General features: G+C 37.7%; 1 protein-coding gene across 1 annotated transcript in view; it reads left to right on the top strand.

Moving 5' to 3' along the window:
- adipor2 (adiponectin receptor 2) overlaps window positions 1-17,004 on the top strand; it is a 30,473-nt gene extending 13,469 nt beyond the window's left edge. The window contains exons 3-8 of the mRNA XM_058773284.1: window positions 11,476-11,613; window positions 13,315-13,486; window positions 14,114-14,300; window positions 15,103-15,290; window positions 15,470-15,663; window positions 15,762-17,004. Of these exons, the coding sequence (XP_058629267.1) occupies window positions 11,476-11,613; window positions 13,315-13,486; window positions 14,114-14,300; window positions 15,103-15,290; window positions 15,470-15,663; window positions 15,762-15,890 (1,008 nt within the window). The 3' untranslated portion in view covers window positions 15,891-17,004. The remainder of the gene's footprint in view (window positions 1-11,475; window positions 11,614-13,314; window positions 13,487-14,113; window positions 14,301-15,102; window positions 15,291-15,469; window positions 15,664-15,761) is intronic.
- Window positions 17,005-17,988: the final 984 nt, after the last annotated feature.

Below are 17,988 nucleotides of genomic sequence, written 5' to 3'. Positions count from 1 at the left end.
AAGCATATTTAAAAATTGGAAATTTAGTTTATTGTAATATTTCTACTCCTCTGAGAAACTTATTTTAGTCTATTGATACCCATTAAAGATTTTTAATCAGGTTTATCCAAATTTAGTTTGTTTTTTTTTTTTTTTTTTTTTTTTAATCAATAACTCAAGTAGGTTTTTTGCCATAAAAATAGCTAAAGAAGGCTTTAAACAAACAAATAAATACACAAACAGCATGGGATGTAAGTTAATATGCATATAAATGGACCTTATTACCGTGCGCTCGCATCGCCACCGGCGAGAGCAACAAAGTGGCCAGAAGTTATTCATTTTCAGTGTGAGCCGCGGCGCGTCTTGGACGTTGAGGGCATCGAGGAGAGTTGAAGTCAGGTCAACTTTATGCTAATGAGCTATGATGTGGTTTGGCGGCAACCAATCGGAATGTAGAAGTCCTCTGCTTGAGAGGATTCCAGAGAACGCAGTCCTGTATACTTTGGTTCCGACCACATTAGTTCCCAAGCATTTTTGCGCTAGAACACTTTGTTTTTCAGCGGGAATGCAATTAATTTCTTAAAAACAACATCGATTTGACAAATTACATTAAGGCTACACTTCAACCAGGACAGTTTGTAATATAGGCTGCGCACAAATTAACGTTAATGTTAATTAAAGACCAAGGTTAGTAAACAACATCTGTAAACTGCATGTTGAAATTAACCATGAACACAAAAGCCACACCACACAAATGACAATTTAATTGGTTACATGTTTGCTAACGAAATAAACCAATTAAATAAGTTCTTTCCATCGATCGATTTCTTACTTTCACATTTAAAGTATTTCATGAGGTTAACTTATACCCTACTTGTGGCCAGTCTGCACAAGATCAACAAGCTTGTTTGCTTTGCGGCCCCTTTAAATACAACATAAGCATTCAATCTACGTTAGAACGTCCACGAATCTTTCTACAGTGTTGCTGACAGGGCGGCAATTTTGATGAATTTTTGACGCTCTTGCCGGTGGCGGTGTGAACGCTAACGTTATAGTCAGTACCACCTTACTGTTTTAACTCTAGACTGTATCTTGTGGGACCGGTCCCATACTTCTCCGAAGAAATATTCTAATGTTCCTTATGTTTTATATTTTGACTTGCTGCTAAAAAAAACATTGCTTTAACATGGAATGCAGTGGGCCATGCGGTGAGCCTATCTCTTCCGCTTGTCAGAGCATGCTCTAAAGCTCACTACACTAGTACAAATTCACCTGTAAACTGGGTTATAGGTCACAAAACAACTACTAAACACACCTGCTTTCATGTAAGGCATAAAGATGCTACAATAGATGGTTCTCTCATATTTAAGTTTTAAGTGAAGCTGCAGTGTTAGGGTTGCATTGAGAAATTGATCTCCAGGTGCTACTGTTCTTAATGAGAGAGGGTAGATTTCATCCGTTTGCTTTATGCTCTTTGGTTTTCCAAAGGTAACAGGTTGTTTTCCTCCAATCCACAGCTCTGCCTTGGTGCTATGGCGACAGTCTAGTTAGATGATTGGTTTTTGTGTGGCAACAGCAGGAAGCCTGGAGATCTATTGGCTCCACAAGGTCAATTTTTAACCAGGAACTACTTGATTCTGTTGATTGGAAGACTAAGCTATTTTTTTTTCCTAATAAAGCAGGGTATAGTTGAACATCCGTCAGTCTAATCACTCTTATGTGATGTCATGTGTGACCTCTTGCCAGAGTATGAACTCAGCCATCTGGTGGACTAAAAACTGTTTAACTCCTCAGATGTACGTCTCTGATAACTCAGTCTCACCACACACCGTCAGAACTTCCCCTGGTGTTTTCCAGTTTGTGGTATTTCTTGTTCTTCTTTCTAATCAGTGACACATATTTTATTTTACCATTGACGTGTAGCCTAATTGCACTTGTTAATTTGTGAGGAAGCCAAACTAGAGGAGTGCATTTGTCAAATGATCTCAATTAAAGTCTAAATGTCTGTCTTCCCAAACTGAGTTCCTTAACAATTCCTTGTATTTGTTATCGATGTTCTGGTCACCGAAGTAACCCGTGCTCTTGTAATTAGTTTGATCACTCCCATGTTTCTCTTTCTGGAACCCAGGAAGGGAGATATTTTTGGATAAAGAGCATTATTAATTTCAGCTTCCTGTCCCTCTAGGGATTCGGTTGAAAAATCTGTTTTTAAGTGTCTGTGTGCACATGAAGCGAGAGTTTGAGTGAGCGTGTCAGGATCACATGCGTGCGGCAACACTGGTGCTGGGGTTAGTCTGTATAAAGGTCAGTTCCTGATTGAGCAAGTAACTGTGCTGAACATGTGATGTTTATCGTGGAAAGGAGAGGACTGAAGACCGGTGAAAGGAAGGAGAAGGTTAAGAAGAATAGATGGCCTTGGGTCCCCCGACTCTGTAGTTTTAAACATGTGGCCCTGAGAGCAGGGAGACAGAATGTCACTAACAGTAGGATTCCTAGTGAGCAAAGACAGAGGTGGTGGAAAATTAGTCCTGTGGGACAGTGTCTCCCTGGACAGTCTTGCTCCCATAAGGGGTTTCTTTCTAAGTGGTGCTTGTTACAGTAACCTGAGAGCATGGATGGCACAAAGGTTTTGTGACTATCCACATCCAGGCAGTCTATATCAAGCCAATCTTACTGTAACAAAGGTTATCTATGTGTACCATTTAAGATGGTATGAAAATGAAAACACATTTAAACACACAAATGAAGACTGTTGTTGTTCTCTGTACACTCAAGTCATGTGATGTATTTTTCTGCTAGTCTTAAATGATTGTTATCACTCACAAATAGTGCTGGCCAAACCTGCTTAGCTGGATTGCATTCTGCTTTCAATGAACCAAGAACAAATATGTTGTTTTGCAGGACAAATCTGTGTTTCAGGCTGTAAGTTGGGGCAATGTGGTTCTCTACAGACAGGGAAATGAACTAAACATGTTGCTTTGGATTTTAGGAACTTCTCAGACGGTTGCGCAATCGCAAGTCCTGCAGCGCACATGCAATCTTATCCATAAACTTTACTCCATGTCCAGTTCTACTGACCTTCAAACCCTAGACATGTTATCAGTGCTGAGATATCGGAAAACTGTATCAGAAGGAGACTATCACTACACTACAAGGGTCAGAAAGATATTTTTGTAAGAAGTTAGTGCTTTTATTCAACAAGCACACATTGAGTTGATCAAAAGAGACAGCAGAGACATAAAATTACAAAAGATTTTTGTTTCAAATAAATGCTGTTCTTTTGAACTTTTAAAATACTTTTGAACATTTTAAAATACATTTTTAAATTGTAATATTTCACAGTCAGAGTTGGGAATGAACTAGTTACATGTAACGGTGGTAGTTACTTAATTTAATAACAAAATAAATGTAACTAATCAGTTACATTTACTGAGATAAAATGTGTAATTAAATTAGTTACTTATAAAAATGTCTGAATACACACGCACACAGTCTGGTCAGCTATCCTTGTAGGGACTCTCCATTAGGGATGTACGGGTCTAGTCGACTAGTCAACTAAACGGTACAGCTCCTGCTAGTCGACACTGAAATCAATAGTCGATTACATGAGAGAGAAAATTACCATAATATTAACGTTACATTTAAAACATTTTAACAACAAGCTAAAATAAATCTTTTGAAAAATAATTAATATCAAAATATATAAATATTTTTAAAAGCGTATCTGGGCGGAGACTACATTTTTACCTCAGACCTCGCATGCGTTTTCTTCATGTCAGTTGTGGCGAGCTCAAAATGACCACGCGAAGAAACAGCAAGGTGTGGGATTATTTTGAATTAGAAGGAAACGGAAAAGTTGTGTGTAAACTGTGTAATGTCAAATTGGCTTACAATAACTCTACTGGAGCGATGCGTAATCATATTCAATACAGGCACGTATGCGTTAGCTTGGAGGCTAGCCAAAGCCAGCAAATGTCAATCATATCATACACTACAACCCGCCGCTGCGGTCTGCTGTCCGCGATCCCATCCGCGCCGTCTACTCCTCTAAGACCCACTTCGGTGGTGGTGCGGGATTTCCAGGCTCTTTTCGAAACTGTCTGCTTGCTTGTAGTTATCTCTCTGCGTGCCTGTAACTTCAGTTCGGTTTGTTTTTCAAGTGCAGAATCACCTCTAGTCCCGTCTTTCTCAGACCACGTTAACATGTTAAATTCACTGAACAAATGCGCATGGTCTGAGTAAGTAAAACGAGCATTGTTTTGTTTTTAGACAATATATATAGCCAACATGAAGTACATTTTTAAAAGCCTTTTTAATGCTATTCCTTGATAAACTTTCCTATTGTTTTTGACTTGTGTTTTAATATGTTGGCTAAGGTTATATGAAAATGAAGAATTCTGTCAGTCTATTTTCCATTTCTGCATTGCTCCAGCTGATCTGAATAAATAAGCTATGCACTGGTTTATGTTGAGTTTATGCTCTTCCTTATTTTCTGTTTAATGACCGCCTAAAATTAAATGATAACGTGAGGCAATACAGCATACGGCATAATCGTGAACTATTTTTAGCAGATTTCATTGAGGGATTTGACAGTGTGATGCAAAGATTAAGTATTTCAAGTGTAGGCTGTTATACGTGCACTTTTTTTTTTTTTTTTTTTTTTTGCCACTTTTTTGGGGGGTTTCTAGCTTTTAGACTAGTCGGATACAAAACTTCTGTTTAAACGACAGTCAAATTAGTCGTAGCGCACATCCCTACTCTCCATAGCTGTAATGTTTTTAATACTGTACAAACCGTATTTTCTGTCGCCCTACACCAACCTTACACCTAAACCTACCCCTTACAGGAACGTTTGTGCATTTTTTTTTTTTACTTTTCAAAAAAAAAAAAATCACTCTGTATGATTTATAAGCTTTTGTACCCATGGGGACCTCAATTTAGGTCCCCACCGTTACACGAGTCCCCATGAGTCTGTGTATTCAGGTTGAAGTCCCCACCAGGATATATAACAGACAGACACAGACACACAAACAGTTTTAATTGATTTCTTTCCCAAATTGCATTGACAGCTGTAAAATACTCAGTGTTGAGTACGACTGTAAAGTTAACCTTTCCTGGTTTAAATGTCTGAAAATGAGAGGAAAACATTTGTTAGAAATGTAGAAAAGTAATCAGAGTAATCAATTGTAATCAGTTACATTACTTTAATAAAGTACTTGAAATAGTTACACTACTTATTACATTAGTTAACTTGTAATCTGTAACCTCTTTTCAATTCCAAAGTAACCTTCCCAACACCGTCCACAATATTACTGTTTTTACTGTGTTTTTGATGCGTCCTTGTTGACCATAAGAGACTTCCTTCTAAAACATTAACAAACATCCTAATAACAACTCCAAACTTTGAATGTCAGTGTTTATGGCAGCATCTGACCATGGCTTAGCTTATCAAATGTACATATGCTTTGGAGGAATGTGAGGGGAGTTAAATGACTTTTAGATGTTTTAAAATGTTCTGGTTGAGAGATACGTAGGTGTTGTAGCCTCTGAACTGTACTAAATGAGACACGTTGCCCTCCCACTGAGACCATGCCATTCCAGGGACTAGCAACAGGATGTTCCCAGCATTCCAGGAATTGAAATGCACAGTCATAGCCCTATCAAACCCGTGCTACTTTGCCAAACCTCGGCTTCTGTTGTTTGTCACTGAACACGTGCCCCCCTCTCTCAAAATGTTTCATAAGGTCTTTCAAAGTCACCTTAGAGGGCCGTGCATATGTGCTACAGCTACATTATTTTTATATTCCCAGTGATGAGGTGCCAACATGCTTGGTGTAAATATTTTGACGGTCTTCACACGGCTGTCTATTGAAGTTTGAGCGGTGTGTACCATCATAACTGCTTACACTGTTGACTTAATGAGGTCATTTAATGATGGAACATACCTTCACACTTTGTCCTCACCAGGCCCGATGTGATAAAGCGCCAGATGATTAATCGCATATCTTCCATGAGTTTTTGTCCAAAATAGCTGCAACTGTGTGACATATGTTTTGAAGAGCAATTGGTTTCTGTTTTCATCCTGCTTTAACTATAGCCTCTGTGTTGCTGTATTAAACATCAAATTTATTCTGTCTAGATGTGATTTTTGGCAGCATTTTGCTTTCAATGAGCACTGTATAATTAATAGGCACTGTAAACTTGTGTTGTAGCGGCTGGTTAGAATATGTTGACTTATTGAGTATATAAAGTAGAACCTTTGATGTTAAAAATCCATCATTACAGCAAAGCAGTTTTTAGGCTATTCCTTTGTGGTGTTTTTGAGCACAAGGCTTGACCTAGCCCTTCTCTGTAAAGTAGCTCACATGATCTCGGTCTAATCTGACTTCTAGACGTGTACTGGAATACAATATGACCTGCTGTCCACTAGCTAATCTCACACGAGACCCCAGAGCTGCCAGAGAGCCCTGCTGGCCTCCTGCAGAGACCCAATGTGTTTGATTTTCTGACAAAAATACATCTCTCGTTCATTCCTATTCTGTATTTTGAAGTTTGACAGTTTTTAAGTTGTCGGTTTCATTTTTTTTTTTTTTATGAAGTTTAACATTTTGTCTACTTAGAGCAGTGTTGGGGGTAATACATTCAAGGAAGGCGAGTTAAATAATCAGATTACTTTTTTTCAAGAAAGTAGCAACGTAGCGCATTACTTTTGCAACAAAGTATCTGAGTTACTTTTACAAATATGTAATGCAACTTTTTGCCCTGAGGTTTATTAATGTCACTTTTGGTGTGAAAGGGCCTTTATAATTTTTTTTTATTTAATTTTTTTTATTTAAAAACAAATATACAAGCAGCAACATAATGCATTACTTTCCATAATGGGCATCTAAGTATCGGAATTTGGTTTCTTTTTTATGGAGTAATACAATATTGTAAAGCATTACTTTTAAAAGTAACTTTCCCTGATAATGCTTAAGAGTCATGTCATGGAAATTGATTCTTGATTTTTTTTTTTTTTTAAATTAAGGCATCCAAAGTACTATATACACTACTGTGCAAATCAGAGGCTGCTTGGCCATGTGAAACTAATTTAGAACCGTTTCGGTCCAAGAGACCTTGAATAAAATTTATATATGGACTCTTTGTAGTTTGACTTTGCTACATGAACTTCCCTGAACTCTAAAACTTTGATTGCATGCATTCAGCAACTGTGCTGCAAATGCAGCCACTGATGCATCTTGACCATACGTGTCACTTTATTTTCACCATATGTGGTCTCTTGTTTCTGATCAGTGAAGGAAAAACATCACTTAAACAAAGCTTTTAAGTTGCTGGCAGTGTTATTAGGTAGCAGATGGCGGGGGTATTACAGCTGAGTCATGCTAAACCCAGCAAATCAGACAGTCTGCATGACGTTTAGGCTCAGGCGAACATACTGAAGAGTTCAAGTGCACTGGAGTGCAATGTTACATTGAAGTGTTAGATTTGGTTTTTTTTTGTTTTGTTTTTTTCCCATCAGGCTCTGTAATAAACCTACATGGTTGTTTTATGAGGTGTCGAGCCAGTGCTTTTTCTGTATTTACTCTCCCTTTTTCCTACACAGATCTATACGAGTTGTCCCAGCTGTGTCCCCGGCAAACAAGCAAACAGTTTTTTCTTTTTCTTTTTTTTTTCCCTTCTCTCTGGCAGGAAGGTGATTATGGTTCTTGATGATCTCTAGAGAGGGTCATTACATCCAACCAATCAGTGCATGCAGTGAGCATAACACTGCACGTCTCAATTACTCTGGGATTAAGGGCGGTGTGGTGTGACCAAAATCTTGCATTACAGCATGAGTCATTTTAGATCACATAGCAATATATAGTATAATACAGATTTTTTTGGGGGGGAAATTCTGTAGAATTTCTTTTTTTTATATATTAAATAACCATGTATTACCAGCATGTGGTAATGCCTATTTTTAAATAATCCAGTGAATTTTTATTTAGTTTTTGGATGCACACAAAAAAAGCAGAAATTATTTATTTATTTTAATAAATGTATCTCAAAATATTTTAGCATTATAATTTTATATTTTTTTATAATTTAAATAAATTTTTTAAAGTTAAATATTTTTTTATAAAATTTGTACTGGTTGACCCATTTATATACAGTTTTAAAGTGCATTTTGAAAGCTGCAAAAGTTACTAAACCACCTCTAAAATTGTGGTTGCATTTCTCATGATGACAAATTTTTACTGATGTGAAGAGGTGCCATTTCCTTCATTACAGGTCGGAGAGAGTGAGAGACATGTTGTATGACTGTGTTCACGCATGCCTTTGTGAGGTGTGCACATCGATGGCTTGTTTGGGATTGTTTTTAGGGTGTGTTTGAGTATTCCTTTGGTGACCTAAGATGACAACCATTGCTAAGGAGTTCATGTCATTTCACACCCTGTTCTCCTGAACATACTCAAACTGGAAAATGAACTACAGCATGTGCTCATAACAACAGTTTGAGTCCCCTTACAAATACACACACTTAAATGCTTGCTTTAGAAGTGTGTACAAGATTAATTTGTCTCATTGGCTTCTTTATAGGCATTTTAAGCCCAGTGAGAGCACTATATAAGGCCCTTTTAGGCATAAAGTACCCTAACACACATTCACAGGAAGCAAGGGTGATACATTTGTTAGAGCTATGGATAGCACCCTTGAATATCTCAGCATTAGGGTGAAACTGGCAGACACCACACATTTAATATGCACACAAACTCTTGTAATTAGAGCGAACCGAACACAGTCAGTCTTACAGCGTGCCGTCTTGCTGGCAGGCATCAGAAGTAGGTTATTCATGCATTATAGATCCGGTTCTGATCCTGCTCGGCTCCTCTTGTAGACAAGACAGACACACTGTTAACTGGTTGGCCTTTTAACCGTGACCTCTCTGTTCACAGGTTTACTTGTTCATGGAAGTGTCCCAGATTTTGCTTGGTAGATGGATAGTTTGTCAGATGAAAATATATTTAGGACTCTTGGGAGTCTACTTCACTGAATTGCACAATGCCTGGTTCATCTCATTCACACTCAGGACATTGTCAGGAACATAATGACCTTTAACCCTTCAACTACACCTGTATATGATTTGTAATATTTACTGATGATTTACTATTTTAAACTAATGACTTTTGGCATACTGGTGAAAGTGAAAAGGCAATATGTAATACATTTTTAGAATTAAAATGATAGTTTAATTCTGATAATTGTATGATGATTTTTTAAAAATAAAAAACAATGTTATTAATAATAATATTGTTATTAAATACTGTAAATATATAAACAATTTATATAATTTTATATATATAAATAAATAAATATAATATAATTAATATAATATAAAAATTGGTACGTGTGACATTTGATCCATTCATTCCATTTTACTTAGGCTGTTTGAACTATGAAGGCCTGTGTGAAGAATTGCCTTATTTGAAGCAAGAATATAGTTCGTCTTTCTGCTAATCTGGAGATGTTGAATAGCTAAACTTAAGGCTGAATAAGTTTAGAAACCACTGAAGCGTGTCTATTTATGGACCTGCCTTAAAGCGCTGCTGGGCTGAAGCAAAAAGTAGGTGCAAGAACGCAAGCGTCTGTTTCTGATTTTATTGACTGACTGCACCTAATTACAGAGTAAAAGAAATGTGGTTCAGATGCATTCACTGTTGAATCTTGTCTTCTGTTTGTGTGTGGTTACACTGTCAGAATGGCACTGAACACACTGCAGTAGGACCCCTGCTGGCTGTCCACTGGAAGGGACGCTGACGCTCCAGCTCAGGGCCTTCAAGGTCACCTATATTTGTGCCTCTGCTCCAGTCATACCTTATTCTGTTGAGCACACCCTCCAGCTGTGTGCGTTTCTCAGTATCAGCCTGAGGAAAGAGGAGGGGGCTATTCTTAAAGCTGCTAGGGAATTAGTACCACGCTAATGCCATGTCAACACTGATTACTGAGACACTGACTGTCCCTCTGGCCAAGTCTGATCTGCTTAAGAGAGGCTTGTTAACCTGTACTGCTAAACAACACCTCACACTTTCACCCTCTGCAACCCTTTCTCCTTCTATCTTATGTTTGTCCAGCAGTTTGCCACAGATTTGCTACAGGGCAAAGCCGAATTGAAATTTATTCAATGCAGGCTGCTTTGGGAAAGCCTATGTGTGTGTGTATGTTTATATATCTGAGCAGTGGCAGTACCTGAGAGAGTGAGTTCACCCTGATACTGTTAATAGTTTGAGTTGGTGATGTTTGCACACGCACCCTAGTGTGTTCAACATTATATGTTTGATAGATGAGCGTATATAAGCCTCTTGGGGACGATCTTTATGCCCCCCCCCCCATACACACAGCGCTGATTGTTGGTATAAGCACATGCTGTGCGCAAAGAGATAAATTGGAGCGGGTCAGCAGGGCTTTGCTTCCAACACACAAAGCTCTGAGAACATGCCATAAGCAAGGTCATACCAATCAATGCAGTATTAATTAAATTGAGTGTGTGTGTGTGTGTGTGTGTGTGTGTGTGTGTGTTAGAGAGTAGTTGAATGACCTTTTATATGGGCTGGGAGTTTGTGATGTCCCGGTTGACTGGGTGTTTGAGTCAGGATGGTTGACTAGTCGTCCATTGAATTTACCTACATTTTTTTTCTTTTTTTATTCTTTAATTGAAATATTTTTGAATATTTTAGTGCAATATTTATAGAGATGCATCTTTTAACTTTTTATAAAATGTAATAAATAATAAATATAAAACAATAAACAAACTTATTTCATTGTATTTATAATACTTATAAAAATGTTTTATATATATTATTTTACAAACTCTATCTATATATTACATTCTACATACAAAATTCTCTCTATATAATATATATTTAACAAACTATATTTATTTTTAAATATGTATGTGACACTGGACCACAAAAGTGTCTTAAGTGTCAATTTTTCAAGATTGAGATTTATACATAATCTGAAAGCCGAATAAATAAGCGTTCCATTGATGTATGGTTTATGATAGGACAATATGTGGCTGAGATACAACTGTTTGAAAATATGGAATCTGAGGGTGCAAAAAAATCTAAATATTGAGAAAACCACCTTTAAAGTTGTCCAAATGAAGTTCTTAGCAATGCATATTACTAATCAAAAATGAAGTTTTGATATATTTATGGTAAGAAATTTACAAAATATCTAAATGGAACATGATCTTTACTTAATTTCCTAATGATTTTTGGCATAAAAGGAAAATTGATCATTTAGACCCATACAATGTATTTTTGGCTATTGCTACAAATATACCCCAGCGACTTAAGATTGGTTTTGTGGTCCAGGGTCATATATATATATATGCATGCAAATATGATTGGATATAAATAGAATTACAAACAAAAACACAGAGATGAAGATATACATAATATATACACTGTGCCAGATGATGCTGAAACCTGACGACTTTGTGTTTGTTTTCAGTGTCTCTTTGCGAGGAGGGTGGTACATGAAAAGGAGGAAACGACAGAAAGGGAAGAGGAAGAGGATAAGAGCTCTGATGAAGGCCTTCTGCTACAGGCACACCATGCCATGGAGAGGATGGAGGAGTTTGTGCACAAGGTCAGACTCTCAATTTCATCTCTCACGTGCACACATTTGTTTGACAGCTCCGTAAAAACACAGATGTGCATTATCATTGAGTTTATATGTCGAGGGCCATACGGTGAGATTAAACATGACATCAGCACACCTCACCTGAGCTGAGTGCTCACAACTGCTTTTGCACGAACACGCCACAGTCCACCAATACGAAAGACATCCCTGCCAAACCAGACGCCCATCTCCTGGCTCCAGCAACCTCTCATCTCAATCTTGTATTGAGAGTCTGCCATATGCAAAGGAACAGGAACAGCAACTGAAAGCCGTCCTTTGTAACATGTGCTGCAATGCTGAGTCCTATAAACCAGCTCAAGTTCAGTTTGCTTTTTGAGCCCCTTCTGCTTTAATGGCTCTTTCCTTCCTCTCCTCTCTCCCCCTCTGGGGAAGAAGCCAAAGCTCTGTGTCGAAGAGCAAACAGTGCAAGATCCAATCAGTGCCATTCACGATCAGCACTCAGGTGCAGAGTCTTGAAAGGGACACATCTAGGAAGATTTTAAAACCCACATCCAGACAGATGACCAACAGGCACGTCATGGAGTCGATCAAACAACCTGACCTAGTTTCATTTGTTTTATTTATTTAAAAGTACGTCCACATACACAGAGCTAGGAGCTGTTCTCTCATGGCCTCTTTGCCCTCGGCAGTAGTCACTGCATGTGCTGTACTTATAGGTGTAATCCTGTGGTCACGCCTGTGACTGGTATGATTGCACGGGAGTGGTTTTCATCAGCATGATTTAGCAGAATGCTGCTAAAAAACTGCAAAGCTTCTTCCCAGCAGTGTCACCACAGCTGGTAAAGAGAAACCAGATAACTTGGTTTTAAGAAAACCACACAAGAAAATAAAAATCCAGATTCAGTTATATATTATTAGTATTTATTTTTTTCAATCTTATGAAAGGAACATTGTCTACACAATTGTGCATATAAAAATGTTGTACTCAATGTGTTCTTTGGCCCTAACTAGACTATTTAGTTGAGGGTGGAATAGTTCACCCAATAATTTACTGAATATTTATTCACCCTCAGGCCACCCAGGATGAGTTTTTTTTTTTTCATCTGAACAGAATTGGAGAAATGTAGCATTATATCACTTGCTCACCAGTGGATGGATCCTCTGAAGTGATTGGGTGCCGTCAGAATCAGAGTCCAAACAGCTGATAAAAACACCACAATAATCCACAAGTAAAGCCATTTACTGCAGAGAATTATCTGGTGAGCAAGTAATGTAATTTCAACTTGCTTTGCTGGATTCACAGGTTCTTGCTCAACCGTGACATTAGTTGACTTGTGCTGCTGTGCTGAAAATGCAGTGTATACTTATACATGCAGTAATACACAAGCTTTGTGCTAACATACTTCTGTAAAGCATGTTTTGAGCCTTAGAATTATTTCTGGCTCTCTGTATGTGTAATTTTTGCCTGTGCCTTAACTCATAATTACTGCAATGCTTATCTGTTGCTCTCAACTTCTCTCACATACACGGATGGACTGTGTAATTACTTTCTGAAGTCAAATGAGAGGGTTTTTCTCATGCCAACTAGTAATGCTGACCCGAGCTTGGTGTAATGATATGTCAGAGAGTGGCCAGATATGTCATCTTTTCAAAACTGCAGGGTTGCTTTTGAGATCTTACAGTGATTCTTTTAATTTGGTGTCTTAGATGTGGGAGGGCAGATGGCGTGTCATTCCACATGATGTCCTCCCTGATTGGCTGAAGGATAATGATTTCCTGTTGCATGGGCACCGGCCGCCCATGCCCTCCTTCAGAGCTTGTTTCAAGAGTATCTTCAGAATCCATACAGAAACAGGCAACATTTGGACACATCTTCTAGGTAAAACGCACTTACACACAAAACATTTAAAAGGTGTTAAAACATTTATTTATTTATTTTACTTTTAAATATAAATGTATATTTCAAATTTTAGATTACATTTAAATGAAATACGAGCAAAAACTACTCCCACATGTAAACAATTATATTTAACACCACATTTAAATGTATTTTATATTTATTTTATATATTTATAGTATACATAATAAAAAATAAATAGAAATACACAAATATAAATGTATATAATAAAATTTCAGAATTTTCTGCATGCTGTACTGCCACCTAGTGGAGAAATGTGGTCATTCTTCACATAACATTAAATGTAGAGGCTGGTATAAGGTCATGCTAAACATTATAGACTGTGGGTCTAGGTAATGGTATTGATCATGAGGTGAGATCGTAACGTGCAGCTATTGATCTTCTACACCTTTGGACTCGTTGTGTGACTGAGCCATAATGGACAAAACAGATGTTTGATGTTGATCTACTTTTAACCACTAAGCTTTCTGATGTGCTTTTGAGTTTGGTTTTTAATTCAAAATTAAATTTTACACTCTGTACATTTTATTGATTTATTGCACTGACCTGTAGAGACATATGTAACCAGTATTTTCCTTGTGTCTACAGGCTGCCTGTTCTTTCTCTGTCTGGGCATTGTGTACATGTTCAGGCCCAATATGTCATTTGTGGCCCCATTCCAGGAGAAGATTGTCATCGGCGCGTTCTTCCTAGGGGCCATTCTCTGCCTGTCCTTCTCCTGGCTCTTTCACACAGTCTACTGCCACTCGGAGGGGGTGTCCCGCGTCTTCTCAAAGTAAGCACCTGCAACACTCACTGTATTTATTTTTATTTTTATTGAAAGTGCGGCAACTTGAATGTGCAAGGCTTCCACTTATTTTTAGCTGTATAAAACAGCTTATGCTGCTTGATATTGCTAACTGGTATTTCTTGTATTATTGTAGTTGTAAACACACTGGTTTATAGCGCAGACTTTTACCGTTTACTGCACTTTGTTGTTATTCTTGTTATTTACCTATAGTGGCTAATGAGTCTTGCACATTCACAGAAAATAGCTTACTTCCACATTGCAAAATAAGGTGGATAGTGTTCCCAACTATTAGTGAATTTTAAACTGTGGGTGACGCTTTATTAGAAGATTCTGTACTTTAATATTAGTTGATGCACTAGGATCACTTTATGGCATATATTAATCTTGGTTAGTATTACTTGGTAGATATAGTGTTTTTTTTTGTTTTGTTTTTTTGTCTAAAACAACTGTTAATGTGTATTATGTTAATATATAATTTAATGTTAATTTATTTTAACTTTAAAAATCTATATTTAAACATTTAAGCAAGATTATGTAAAATAATTATTTTTAACAAGTTAATAGTCAAGAAAGTTTCTAAACATTTTTGAAATTTCGTTAAATTGCTCTTTAAGTTTAGTATATTTAAAAATTTTTAAATTAAATTAATGAATTAATTTATTTCTTAAATTATTTTTTATTGATATTTTATTTAAATCATTAAATTTGGGTATATTTAAAAAATTATTAAATTACTTAATGTAGATTTTTCTCTTTACCTCCTTTCTCTCATTTCTTTCTATCACAGGTTGGACTACTCGGGCATTGCGTTCCTGATCATGGGCAGTTTTGTACCGTGGCTGTATTACTCTTTCTATTGCTCCCCTCAGCCCTGTTTCATATACCTGATAGTGGTGTGTATCCTGGGGATCGCTGCCATCACCGTCTCACAGTGTGATTTCTTCGCTACACCACAGTACCGTGGAGTCAGGGCTGGTAAGATAGTCTCTCTGTGTTCAGGACAGATGTTTGACGTTTTGCCTCGTGCCAGTGGTGGTTCATAAATCTCTGCTTGCGCTTTGTGCTTAACAAGTGTTAATTTTAGAGGTCTAAAAATGTCTAATAGTGCAATATAAATAGTTAAATGAATACCTGTTCTGTCTTCTGTGTCTCAGGTGTGTTTGTGGGTCTGGGCCTGAGTGGAGTTGTCCCCACGCTGCATTTTATGATCTCTGAGGGCTTCCTGAGGGCCACCACCATGGGTCAGATGGGCTGGCTGTTCCTCATGGCTGTCCTGTACATCACTGGAGCCTGCCTGTATGCCGCACGCATCCCCGAGAGATTCTTCCCTGGCAAGTGTGACATCTGGGTGAGTCGATGTCCTGGAATTCATACGCTGAGTTCACAATCCATGCTAGCCTCTCATTACATTTCAAGCCTAATCCGTACCTTGTCATTATTTTGCAGTTCCACTCCCATCAGCTGTTCCATATCCTGGTGGTAGCAGGTGCTTTTGTGCACTTCCACGGTGTTTCCAACCTGCAGGAGTTTCGTTACACAGCTGGCGGAGGCTGTGCGGAGGAGGGTGGCGTGTGAGCCCCGTGTCCTGCGGTGCTTGAAACGCACCACTAGAGGGAGGCAACGTTCCTCTTACCTTTGCCGCAAACAAGTGTTCCTCCTGCCCATGAGGGGTAAACCTAAGAGGACAGCACTGAATGACAAAGATACCCACCTTTATTATTTTTCGTATTATTTTTCTCTTTCCGTTTTTGGTTTGTTCTCTGTTTTGCCCCCTTAAATAAAATGCATCATGGGATAAGGTGGACACAGGTTGAGGGTGGCAGTTTGTGTTTCCTAAGATCATACATTGAGAAAGAAGAGCTTTTTGGCTTGGTCTATTGCTGTTTGATGGTCTAGTGCTGTTTTTTCTTTGTACAAGAAAAAGCGTTAAACACACAAAAAAAAAAATTGCAAATGTGTGACCGTTTCTTGGGGTGGGCAGTTAGCCATTTTAAACTTTTTTCATGTAAATAAGATTTCTAAAATTTGGGTTATATAGATTTGTACGAAAATAAAGTTATAAAATGTTTTTAAAAAAATACATCATTATATCATTATATGGTTTAACGGAGGTAAAAGAGAGAACGTGGGAAAGAGACCCTTGTGGTCTCGAGTCGGAAGCGGCCAACCATACGCCTCGGTGTTCTGTTATCCTAAGCACAGCTGTTAAGAGCTAAAAACGCACCTGTAGGCCAGTGGGACGCCCAGCACACGATGGAGCCGCCAGGATTTAGCACTCACGTACTCCGCAGGCCTTCATATCGCTGTCAGTGCTGTTTCCTTCCACACAGAAGGCTGGTTTTCCATCTTCTTATTATTTCTCTCTTTCTCTCTCTGTTCTCGTTTTATTCATCTTTGTGATTGTTGACTCAACCTGGTTTGGGAAAAAAAAAAAAAAAAAAAAGGATCGAAGAAAGACTTGCTGTTTCAAAGTACACAAAATCATACTCGAGCAGTGCAAGGATGCATTTGTTGTGTAATGTTCTGTGTTCACCATCTGTACGTGATATAATTTATTAAAGTTTTCATGGAAACATTACAACAAGCTGTAATATTCCACATTTAAACATGAGCAATGTTTGTTTTCTCAGAGATTTTTACATTCATTGATATTTATTTTCATTTTAAAATAAATTAAATTAAACTTTCATGACAGTTGTGGTTTGTTTTTCTTTACTTGTTACTGAGGTACATTTTTGCAGCACCAAGTTAAAGTTTAAAATGAGTTGCAACATTTAATTCACAATTATAATAGATATTTTACTAGTTTTCCTTTTTTTTTTTTAAGGGCTCTCAGAAGTGTGTAGAAGTCTACTACCTTTCACATTACAGTTCATGATAGCAGCTAGACTTCAGAACTGCCAATCAGTGCAGTCATTTTAACAATTTCCTGTTGCTAGAGTAATTAGTCACATGACATTTGCAGCTCAGGTGATTGGCTCAAAGCAATCCGAAAAGCTGATACACATGTAAAGGTCCTACTAAGGAGTTGGACAGTCATGATTCAAGTAGCCTAACTAAACACAAGTGGACATGCTGTACCTACATCACTTTTACACAACCTATAAATTAATGCATGGTATCTAACAAATAAATAACTTGCATAAAGCAAAGTTATTATTTTTACATAATTTTCGCTGTCATTAATATTAAAGAATGACATTTAATTTTGACATGCCCATGGTATTCCAATGTCACATCTTGTAATCACATTATTCCTGACTTCACATAATTACACAGGAGCATGAATTATAACAACTTAATCAGGTATAGTTTGAGACAGCGCCGCTGACTGGACGAGACATCTGTCAATCAAGTTGAGAAAGAACAGCAGAGTAGTGGTAGAAAGTTCGGAGATGGTCTTAAAGGGATAGTTCACCCAAAAATGAAAATTCTGTCATCATTTACTCCCCCTCAAGTATTCCAAACCTGTATGAATGTCTTTGTTCTGCTGAACACAAAGGACGATATTCTGAAGAATGTGGGAAACAGAGCAGTTCTGGGGCACCATTGACTTCCATAGTATTTTTTTTTCCTACTATGGAAGTCAATGGTGCCCCAAAACAGCCAGGTTACAAACTTTCTTCAAAATATCTTCCTTTGTGTTCGGCAGAACAAAGAAATTCATACAGGT

The sequence above is a fragment of the Onychostoma macrolepis genome, chromosome 04 (assembly GCF_012432095.1).
Source record: "Onychostoma macrolepis isolate SWU-2019 chromosome 04, ASM1243209v1, whole genome shotgun sequence".
Classification (NCBI taxonomy): domain Eukaryota; kingdom Metazoa; phylum Chordata; class Actinopteri; order Cypriniformes; family Cyprinidae; genus Onychostoma; species Onychostoma macrolepis.
This window is presented reverse-complemented; position numbering and strand designations above follow the sequence as displayed.